Source organism: Terrapene carolina, unplaced genomic scaffold (assembly GCF_002925995.2).
Source record: "Terrapene carolina triunguis isolate 2854851 unplaced genomic scaffold, T_m_triunguis-2.0 Scaffold66, whole genome shotgun sequence".
Classification (NCBI taxonomy): domain Eukaryota; kingdom Metazoa; phylum Chordata; order Testudines; family Emydidae; genus Terrapene; species Terrapene triunguis.
Window position 1 is genome coordinate 43,560,350 of NW_020664417.1, and position 11,565 is coordinate 43,571,914.

Below are 11,565 nucleotides of genomic sequence, written 5' to 3' on the forward strand. Positions count from 1 at the left end.
CAAAAAAAAAACACCCCCCTCTTCCTCCGCAAGCGCTGGAGGGAGGCCCGGGAGACGCAGGGGAAGCGCGGGGCTGGGGTGAGTGAGAGTCCGGCCTGGCCCCGAGTGCAGGCAGGACTCAGTCGGGCAGTAGGGAGAGTAGGGGGGCGGCCCGCGGGGCCAGGCGGCGGCTGTTCTCCCCCCCCGGGCAGCGGGACTCGGGAGCAGCCGCTGCTGCAGCTCCCACTGCCGTGGGGGGAGGAAACGGCCGATGGCCAAGCTCAGCGGCTGCGGCTCTGGCGCCCGGGCCCGAACCCCCTGAGCCCGGGCCTGTTGCGGGGACCCAGCAGCGCACACGCTGTGCCCAGCCCCTGGGCAGTCGCGTCTGGGCTGCTGCCCAGCTGGTGCTATCCCGCAGCGGCCCTGGAGTGGGGGCAGCAGGCCCCAGCCCCCCTGTCCCGCTCGGGTCCTGCAGGGGAACGAACGGGGCTGAGCTGCCGATGCCTCCGCCCCGGGGCGGGGGGGGGGGCGCGAGCACTTCCGGGCTCTGGAGTATTTGCTTGTTTGTCCAGTGTCCCAACCTAACATTGGTCGGGACGTGGGACAAACAAGGAAATATCGGGACAGTCCCGATAAAATCGGGACGTCTGGTCACCCTAGGAGGGAGGGAGCGGGGCCTGACGACATGTACCCAGAACCACCTGCAACAATGTTTTTGCCCCATCAGGCATTGGGAACTCAACCCAGAATTCCAATGGGCAGTGGAAACTGCGGGAACTGTGGGATAACTACTACAGTGCAACGCTCCGAAAGTCGACGCTGGCCTCGGTACTGTGGACGCACACCGCTGACTTAATGCGCTTAGTGGGGACACACACAATCGACTGTATCAAATCGATTTCTAAAAAATCGACTTCTATTAAATCGACCTAATTTCGTAGTGTAGACATACCCTTGCCTCTTACAGAAGCTTACTTTGGAACTAAATTTAGTCTCTTCTTTGACTAAGTTGTAGCCCAGATAATGTTAGTTATATAGCAAAAACCAGGCACATGCTTCTATCATATGAGACAAATGATAGTCGGTGTCCTCCAAGCATTCATTATCCTCCACTACCAGGAGGTTAATAATAATGTTGTTAGTAGGGCATTGAACCATGCAATTATGAGCTTGAGTTAATACTTGCCTCTTCATCAGACTTAGTGATAACTACTGCCCCCAGCATCTAGGAACTGGGTTGGTTAACCCAATAAGCAGGTGCTCATATCATAAAAAGCACCACTACATTTGGCACAAATTGCCAACTTTATTGTCATTAGAGAGGTCTGGTGATTGAGCTACAATTTTGCCCTTGGAAATGAGCAAAATGGTATAAGAAAATGTGTGCTGCAGCTGCTAGGCCTGGACCTGGAGAAATATTAGAATCCCCAATGACATCTATATGTCACTTTTCCATAGCCCTACCATTCATTTCCATGTTATAAATACATTCATGCACTATACTTGCAAAGATCTATCCTTCTCAGCTGTACTTCTACACCTGGTGTAGTTATTTACACCAGTGAAGCATGTGTGTGAAATGCTGCTGTTCTGATTGGGTAGTGTTTTCTAGCCTCTTTACAGTGGTGTTAATGATTTCACAAGGTGCAGGACAGTGGAGAATTGGGCCCTTGCCTCTACTCGGTGCAGAACTGTAGATAGCTTCCTAGAGAATTTATCATACCTGTTATAGAAGAGTTCCAGACTCTTGGTGAATGATGACATCATGTCCTGACTAGACCTGAACAAATTTTTTCAGTTCAATAATACATTTGCCAAAAAATAACCTGAAATGAAATTTCTTTCTGTTCAAAATCAGCAGATCTCCTCTCCCCACACAGGTTTTTGGTTTGGCCATCAAACCAAAACTTAAATTATTTACTCAGCTCTAGTCCTGATTTGGTTGGGGAGGAGACAGTAGCTGAAGATGAACCCTCATCTTTACTCTCAGAACAATGAAGTTAAAACAATAAGTGTCAAGTGCTGTTTGGGGTTTGGATTTTGCCGTTATTCACTACACTCTATGCTAATACTTTTTTTTTTTAATGCTGCTCTAATAACTAGCTGCCAACAATTGTATCCCCACCCTGCCTTCATGTGCATTAATCTCCATCCCCCATTCTTTTAGTGTTGTTTGTGTTTAATATGCTAATATAGAACATATTTTGCATTATTGTAATAACTGTGATATCTGATGAAGCCATAACTCAGGAAAGTACAGTTTTTAGAACTAACAGCAAGGCTCAGAGGTTGAATCACAGCTTTTGTGTTCCAGCTCAGACCATGTTTTGTCCTTTGTGATTCACAAAGGAGGAGGCTATATCTGTTAACCATTGGCTGTTTAAATACTGAGAATCTGTCCTATCAAGCAGGAGAACTTTTAGAGCAAGTGACAAATATGTAAGAGCATCTGGGTATGCAATGTGTCTGATGCAAATCAAGAAAGGACTGCACGGGTAAGAGAGCAGAGGGCATGTTTTACTGGAAGGCAGACGCAGAAGTACTACTAATAAATATGAAATAATTGGCTTGAATATGCCCTATTTCATCATTCAAGAGGAAAGGTGCAGTATAAGGGTAAGATTCTGTAAACAAGGACTGTGTACACATCAGGCCACCAGGCTGAGCATTTTGGCCTTCTCTTTGTAGATGACACCAGACTCTGTCATTACTGTGTTATGGAACCATGATATAGCCATGTAAAGATCAAGGAACAGATCCTGTTTCCATACTGAGAGCCATGAAGTAGGAAAGTCAGGAGAAGGCATCACAGTTGGGATCCTTCTCCTATGAAGGGGTATGCAGGAAAAGCACTGACTTAATTAGATGCTTTATAGAGTGATTTGAGAGGCCTAACAAATGAAAAGTTCTACATTAAAGCATTTTATATTTCAGTGTATCCATAAACTTGGGTTTCTTGGGACATTGCAGCTTTCTACCTACCATTTCAGATCAAAATCTTTCAACTGTCTATAAACTCCACTATGTTACCACCTCCTAATCCAGCAATTTTTCACCAGCTGCATAAGTAGGAATGCCCCTCTCCCTTTCATGGAAGCCAAAAGAAATATATTTTTTGGAAAGTAATGTTTTAGAGCAAATTGGTTTGCTGACTTGTTCTAAAAATGATGTGCCAAAAAAAGACTATTTTTGTTGACAAAGTCTTGGAAAAATCCCTTTCTTAATTTCCAGCTGAGATATGACACTGTCCATGAATTATTTTTGCTGGCTGTGGCCTCAGTTATAAAGGGCCTTGTGAGGTGCTGCATTCATTCAGCTGTTACTGATTGGGGGATGCTCATTATAGAGCGAGTGTCTCTTTATAGCCATCTTATTGTACACTCAGCACCTTGCAAAGAGTCTTTTAGCACCTCTGGACCCCAAAAGTTACTAGCTTGGGCAGCTTGCTCCAGGGAATGCTGCACTAACCACTATGAAGTAAGAACCGGTAGCTGTAAGGGGTAATGGAGAGGTAACTCAGACATTCCATTTATTTTGGACAGAAAAGTTTATGCAGCAACAGGCCAAATCAGAGCGAGCAATATTAAGCCTTATAATCTGTGTGAAGATTCTCAAAAGAATAAACATCCAAGATGACTGTGATTTAACTCAAACAAAAACACATGGTACAATTGAATTAACCCTTAGAACACCTGAGTGCCCCAATTTTCTCCCCACTCCTCAGCTGCCAAGCCCATCTACAACCCACCAAAGCCCCCTCCACAAGTTTCCAAACTCACCTTCCAGAAGGTGCCCATCTCATCTTTATACACCTTGCCCCACTTCAGGATTAAAATTCTCCTGCTACTCCCAGAAAAGTGCCCTAAACACATCTCCCCGGTGCTGACATTTCCCTGATGCACCTTACTCCTTTGGGGATGTACCAGACTTGATTCACCTCCCAGCTGCCAGACAGTCCCCATTGCTCATCTGGGATCAAAATCTTCTGTAATGTTCACATAATTTTCAAAGCAACCAATTGTAACCTCATAAACTGATGATTAAGGCATCAGCTGGGCCCAACTGCAGCAGCTCAACTTTTTTTAAAAAATCCTGCTTTGATGCAATTCTCCTTAGTAGGAGAAAATGAGGGGGGGAGGGAAATACAGGAAATGTTTTGTAGTAGGTTGATTTTCAAAGAGTTGAATTTTATGTCAGTGGGTCGTTAAGGGTAACATGAGGTGTCACAAGATTTCTATATCAAACTAGTTTCTTAGCCTACACATCAGATAGATCCCACTGGCTGAAGCAATGATCAGTGTTGAGTGGTGTTCTCTTTAAACTAAACATCATCTGTAGCACAGGCTTTTCTCAAAGACAGAACACTACCCTGCATTCCTGTTGTGTTCTGACTGCCAAACAAGTCATTCACACACCTTCTGTCTATTGCTCGCAACTGTATTATCCATTGTCCTTGAACTTCCTGCTGTTGCACTAGACTGCAGTGTACTGAAGAAGTGCAACGTGGCATATAATAAGTGAACCATATGTGAGGTGCAACATGGCAGTTAATAACTGGACCACCCCTGTGATACCACACCTGGTATCATCCATTAGTAACTGGATGATACCAGGGGTGCAACATGGCATTCTGCCAATGATTAGCTCTGTGTTACTAGATTTTTTTTCCTGATCTCTGAATGACCTGCTATTTATGGGAGTAAGCCAGACAATGAATATTATTATTATTATTATTATTTAGTATTACATTTTCCTGTGGTTTGATTTCCTGTCTCGTAATTACAGTATGTATATAAAGAAAGGGAAAAGGCCTCTGCCCAGCTCCCAGCCCTGGATTTTGAAATTTGCTGTGTCATTTAATTAGGTGTTCTTTGATATTTTGTTTCAGGTAAACTCGGAAGGCAGGGTTTAATAGGAAACAATACTTAATACTTATTACTAAGAGTATTAATACTGAATGTTATTGTCTCTGAATGTCTAAAATCTGAGGATGAGAGATGCAGTTTATCATTCCCATTTTTGTCCTGTTATGTGCTATAGATTCCTCTAACCCCTTTTTATCCCCAGCTGACAAAATAGGCAGAGGAATGCCTAGTTTGAGAATCTTTCCAGATCTCAGGCATGAACTAGGTGCTGAGCAGTTCGGCAGTGGCAGGACTTAGGTGGCTGCGTGCATGCTCACCGGCAGAAACTTATGGGCCTAGGGGACTTTAAACACCTACAGCACTAGGCTGCAGCTGAGTGGTGGTTTTGTGAATGCTGGGTGGCACCTCAATGTTGGCCTTAAAAGGTCAGTTGAAGCCTAAGTCCCACTAATGACTATAGCCCTTTGGGGCTTAGTTCACACATCTTTAAAATCAGTAATATTAAAAACTTCTTTGGTAGAAGACAGTGTCATCCCATAACTAGAAAACTGGACTGGGATTTAGGAACTGCTGTGTGAACTTGGGCAAGTCACTTAACCTCTCTGTTTACACTTCCCAACTTTTGCCTGTCTTACAATTGTAAGTTCTTCAGAGTTTGGACTGTCTCTCACTTTGGCTGTACAGTGCATAACACAATGGGGCCCCAAACTTGATTGAGGTATCTAGGAGTTCATGCAGTCACAGAGTTTAAGGGCAGAAGGGACCACCAGATCATCCAGCCTGATCTCCTGTATATCACAGGCCACCAACACCACCCAGCTCCTGCACACTAAACCCAACAATCAAAATGAGATTGAAGTGTTACAGCCCATAGGAGACTAGACTATTATGTGCCACAGGCAGAGAATAGGAGGGACTGAGGTGCACCAGTGCTCAAGGCCCCCGCAATGGCAGGGAAATTATTAAGTGAGCTATACCCAGGTAATCCTGGCATGTGACCCGCCCCCACACACTGCAGAGGAAGGCAAACCCCCCACCTCAGGTCACTGCCAATCTGACCTGGGGGAAAATTCCTTCCTGATCCCACATATGGGGATCAGTTAGACCCTGGGCATGTGAGCAAGAACCAGCCAGTCAAACATCTGAGAGAGAGACTGCTCAGTGCCACCTCAGAGCCCTGGCCCTCCCTATCCAATGGCTCATCTCCAGCTGTGGCCATCTCTGATGCTTCAGAGGAAGGAGATTAAAAAACCCCTCCGAGAATACCCTGGGTGGAAAATGCCTTCCTAACCCCTGGAGGTGGCCAGTTGAAACCCTGCAGCATGAGCTTTTAGGAACAGACAACAACCTAATAATAATATTATAATAATTAATAATACCAGGAATCTCAGACATTCCAGAGTTATTAGGCTTATTGTTCATGAAGTGCTTTGAGATTCACAGATGTAAGGCATTAAAAAACAATTCATTATTATAGCACAGACCTTTTAGTGATTCTCCTTACTGTTGTTATTGTATGTCGTATATCAGCTATGTTATATTTTTAACAAACTCAATAAAATACATCTTGGAGAATAAAAGGTCATATGGGTGGGTGAGGTAATATCTTTTACTAAACCAACATATTCTAAGGGACCCTTCCAGACCTTGTGCTAATATGTGCTAACTACTATGCTTAACTATTTGTTCCACCTTGTATTTAGCTGCGACATTCTGAGTAAATTTCCCAGCTGAGGAAGAGTTCTGTGTAAGCTCAAAACTTGTCTCTCTCAAGGTTGGTCCAAATAAAGATCTTACCTCACCCACCTTGTCTCTAATTTCCTGGGACTGACATGGCTATAACAACACTATATGTAAATATTAGGCTGTTGTGAAGTGTGTAGTTGATGTAGTCCTTCTGCTCTAGAGATAGCTACATTTTAGTAGTGAGTGTGGGTGTAGTTTGTGAAGTATTTGGATCCCTCTGCAGTGAGAGGTGCTAGATACATAAGCTATCAGTATGGGGGTTCTTACTACTGTTGGAGATGGTCCAAAAACAGAACTTTGGATCCCAATCCTAGAGAGAGGTAGCAGGGGTGGTCAAATTTGAATCTCTGGATACAAATCTATCATTATGGTTTGGTGAAGATTGGCTTCCAGTCCAGCACAGAGTATTGTCCTAATCAGATGTGACTGACATTTCATGAGAACTTTCCCTCGGCAACAACCACCTTCTAACAGAGAGACTAAGTTAACAGATGGTGTTAGGAGAAAGAAGACAGGAAAGAAAAAAACTTGACATGCATGAGTAAAGTCAGGAGAGAACTAAACATCAACTGACTCCTTGCTGACTGGAATTTTGTTAATTTCACACTATGACGGGGTTAAGTGCTATATAAATTTCTAAACAAACACACACATGCACTGAAATGCAGCTGCCTCTGAGATTAGAACATGGGAGCTCTTTGGCAGTCCACAGTATAACAGTTTAGAACAAGCTGTGAAGAATACCTTGTTGAAATGATAAGAACATTGAGTTCTAGAAAGAAATTGTGATAAAATTCAAGTCCTCTATGCTTGAATAGTAGTTTATGCCTAATAGGGTTGGGAGAATACTTTGGACAGAAATGCAAGCATGGCCCAGCTTGTGGCTTCAGAGTCTGTTAAATGTGAATTGGAAATTAAAATGCAAAGCTCCCATCTTCGATGCTGTAGTGACAGATGCATAACTACACTGAGGTGTAGCATTACAAAATCATAACATGGAGTTGCAGCATTTTGACACACGTCATCCTTCCAGCTACACACTTTTCAGTAGTTGACCCAGAAGTTGCTCTTGAAACGTATTCCTGGAGTATGGAGGGAGAGTTGGAGGGATAGATGAAGGCTGAGTTTGGGTTTTCCACGCTCCCCAAACTTTGTGGTCATTAGCAGAAAATGAACTTCCTTGGATTTTCCCAGCTCCTGAGTCCTGTTCTTGGCTTTTCTACTGACTCACTTAATTCCTGTCTTACCGGAGTTTTATGAAGCTTAATTAATACTTAAAATTATTTTGTAATTGTAATGCTTTGAGATCCTTGGATGACATGTGACATTTAAATGTAATTACAATGTTATTCTGACAAGAATTTTGCTTTGCAAATTGTGTTGTAGCTTCGAGCCAGGGTGTGAGAACTGCGGTAATGTAAAAGAACTAATATTCCTGTTTCATCATCTAAAGCCATAGTCTTCTTTTATAAATGCTATGGAACCTCAAGAGCACATGCAAGATTTCTGTATGCAGGATCTTTGAAGTAGGACATGTTCCAAGCTTTTGTTGCCTGACCCTTTTAACAGTTAATCATCATTGTATTGATGGCTAGTTGAGCAAAAGGTCGTAAGGTTCTTGTCCCAAATCAGGCTACACAGAATTAAAATCAATATCTTGTTGGAAGCCTCAGGGTGGATGGCAAGGAGGCTCACACTGAGGGCAAAGTAAAGCCTTAGAGGTGGTTATTAAAATTAATAAAGCCAGAAGAGCTCCAAGCCCCACGAAAAAAGATAAGAATAATATAGTATTGGGGATATCTGTGGTATAGATCTTTGCATAAGCTCTTAGATTTTCATACTCCCCCCCCCCCTTCCTTGAGTACCTAGTGGTGAGAGACAAAGGACCAGCCCTGTCTCTGGCATGGCAATGATTCCGATGTGGGGGGAGTGAGTTTTGTGCTGTTTAAAGTTTATACACGTGTTAAAGGGGACCTTGCTGAATTTGTACTATTGGGGTAAATTTGTAACTATTGAGGTATATGGAGAATATGTTGCAAACACAATTACTGCTGCGTTGCAATTTCTAGACGTGGGAAAGGTCCCACGCTTCATCAAAGATGAACAATTGTTAAACTGGTTTTGCCTGAAATGTTTTCAAGGGCATGTGAAGGAGCGATCCACACGTTTGGACTCGTGCCAACACTTATCATTAGGAGCAATGCGACGGATGGGATCTGTAACACCACACATGTTTTGCTAAAGATTAAGCAATGGCATGGTCCTTGTACATATCGTTCACAGTCTTCTGGCATGAGTCCAAACACTTACTCCCCCCTTAGATTTTGGGTAACTAAGGATAGCTTGCTCGATGGCAGAAGCTGGAACTTAACAGTAAAAGGTCACCGCAAGGAACATGGAAGTGATCACCGCAAGATCCGTTTGAGCAAGGAGTGACAGGTATACTTAGTGCCCCAAAATCTAAGGGGTGACCGTCACACTATTTATCTATGCCAAAGGTCACAGGCCTACTATACTTGACTAAACTTATGCTAATTTATACTAATTTGCTTAAACTAAGGTCTTACAGGATATGGGCCTGCAGGTTTCTTACATTACAGCTGGATATAATACAGGCTGAGCCAGCCCTATGGGCTACAGAGCTACACTCTCAAAGAGATGAACAGATTGTGGATTTCACTCCACCTGTATACAAAACTGAACAGGGATTTTTTGGGAGATGAGGGCAAAATCTGAAACTGAAGCCCCCAATCCTTCAAATACCAAATTACCGCTCAGGGGAGGTCCAGGCATCTGTTATGATGGAGGGGCGGCTAGGCCAAATTTGAGTGGTGTTGTGACCCTGTGCACCAGTCACACCACCACTCGGTTTGGGGCCCTCTTGAACAGGTATCGGGGAAAACTGCCCCTTTTGTCTCCACTAGGAGGCTCTGCCTGTATAAACCTAATGGTTGTGATGGTCAAGCTTGACAGTGAGAGAAAGCAATCACTTCTGCACTTTTTGTTCTTGGGCCAATTTCAGGCACAGCCTTTTTACAAATATGAAGTGCTGACATGATTTGTTTATATAGCAAGAAAATGATCCATGGTGTAGTCTCACCTTTATTCTTTATAAGGATGTTTACCTTGCAAAAAAGCGTTTTTCATGGGCTTCCCCTGGACCGCGATGAAAAGATGTGGCCATTTGTGCATTTTCTAAGAAATGAGCATTGAAAAGGGGCATTTTCTTCCAAGCTGGGGAAGGAAGGGTTAAGTAATTTTGAAACAAACCAGGCAAAACTGATGTCAGCTTTTTGATTTACAGTGGCATCTATTTGTTTCTAAACAAGCAGTACATGAACTGCTAGCCATTGTATTGTTCTGTGGACAGACAAAGCCACTACATGGCTAGAAACAAACTGATTTTTTCTAGTTAGAGTTAAAACAGAATTCAATAAATCCCCATAATCTAATGGCCAAAGCAGAATGTCAGTTTTATTTAAAGATCAGTTTAATGCAGAACTGTCTAGAGCAGCTCTGCTTTCTGAAAACAAGACATACTTTGGTCATCCTCAGTTTATATTAGTCCTTGTTAAATGCATAAATTGAGTCTCCGGACATACTTTGTATGTTTACATTCCAAATGTTTCCCAGACATTTCTACTTTTTAACTCAGAAAGAAAAAGACACTTAGTCATACAGTGTTCAAGCATTATAGATATTCCAGACAAGCATAAAAATGGCATTTTACTCAGATCTGAGGAATTTTGTGTGTACTGTATCTCAGAGAAAATGAAATGCAACAGGAGAAGCAACTAGAGATCACCTATGCCTACAGGTTATAGGTACAGCAATTACAATAATTTTTAAGAAACTTTATTATGAAAACTAAATAGCTGGTGAGCTAGTGAAAAAGCAAACTTCTAAAAACAAATCCTAACTGCTCTGCAAGATTATATTTACACAGCATGTGTCTGATTTTACTTTAGATTGGAGAGAACTGATAGATTTATTTATCTTGGTGTCCTCATTGTAATTCAGAGTGAGTACTGTAATACTTTTTAGACCTCACTAAGGGTAACAGTACAGCTGAAAGCCTAACCTAGAGTATATTCATCCCTCTGTGTAGCAAAATCCAATGACCTTAACTTTATCTAAGAAGCTAGCTGACAACTTTTAAGAGCATCACAACACATAAAAGAAAGTACTCACCAGTCATCAGCGTGTAATAATTTGGATAGGAAAGGCTGGGAAAGTCTGGGGTCATGTAATCCACTTTCACTCCCCTGTCCACAATCTCTTTAAAGCCAGGCAGGGACTCCAGCTCATTGTCATTGATGTAATCATAACGAAAGCCATCGATCAGAAACAGTAAAAGCTTTCGACGGGCAAAGGATGAGCTTGCCATAGTGAGAACCAGGAGGAAAGAAAGGGTCATGTGCTTTGCCATGTTGATAGAACTCTCGCCAGAGCACTGTCAGTGCTGCCTGTCCCTTTGCAATGACTCTGGGTGAGGTGTCTGAAGCTGCTTTCAGGGGCTGGACCTTACACTGCTCTCCTCACTTGGCTGGTTTAACTTGCAGGGTTTAAAGGTACAGCACCATTTATTAAAACTGCTTAGCTTGCAAGGTTACAGGTTAATTGCTAAAGTCTGATTAACTTTGCTTCCAAGTGTATAGTGTGTGTGGAAGAGAGAGCTTGTTACTTTTGTGTTCAAGAAATGTACTAAGCAATGGAAAAACTCTGTGTACAAGAAATTGGAGACTAAGACGAAATTCCAGGGATCCGTCAGTGTGTGCTTGTTAACATTGCCTTCTGGCCTAACAAAAGAAAACAGTAGGAATAATGTAGCATTTGGTTTCCAGTTTCTATGTGTCTATTTCAGCATAAAACTCCATGTTCCACTTGGTTAGCTGTGTCTGTAAAAACCACTGCAATAATGCAAACAACTTAAAAAAAAAGTAACCACGTTTTTAAGTAGAAGAACTCTAATGGA

General features: G+C 42.6%; 1 protein-coding gene across 1 annotated transcript in view; it reads right to left on the reverse strand.

The window, feature by feature from the left end:
• Window positions 1-11,019, reverse strand: part of ENPP6 (ectonucleotide pyrophosphatase/phosphodiesterase 6) — a 55,542-nt gene extending 44,523 nt beyond the window's left edge. Inside the window, exon 1 of the mRNA XM_024194044.1 lies at window positions 10,782-11,019. Coding sequence (XP_024049812.1) covers window positions 10,782-11,019 — 238 coding nt within the window. The remainder of the gene's footprint in view (window positions 1-10,781) is intronic.
• Between the last annotated feature and the right edge of the window lie 546 nt (window positions 11,020-11,565).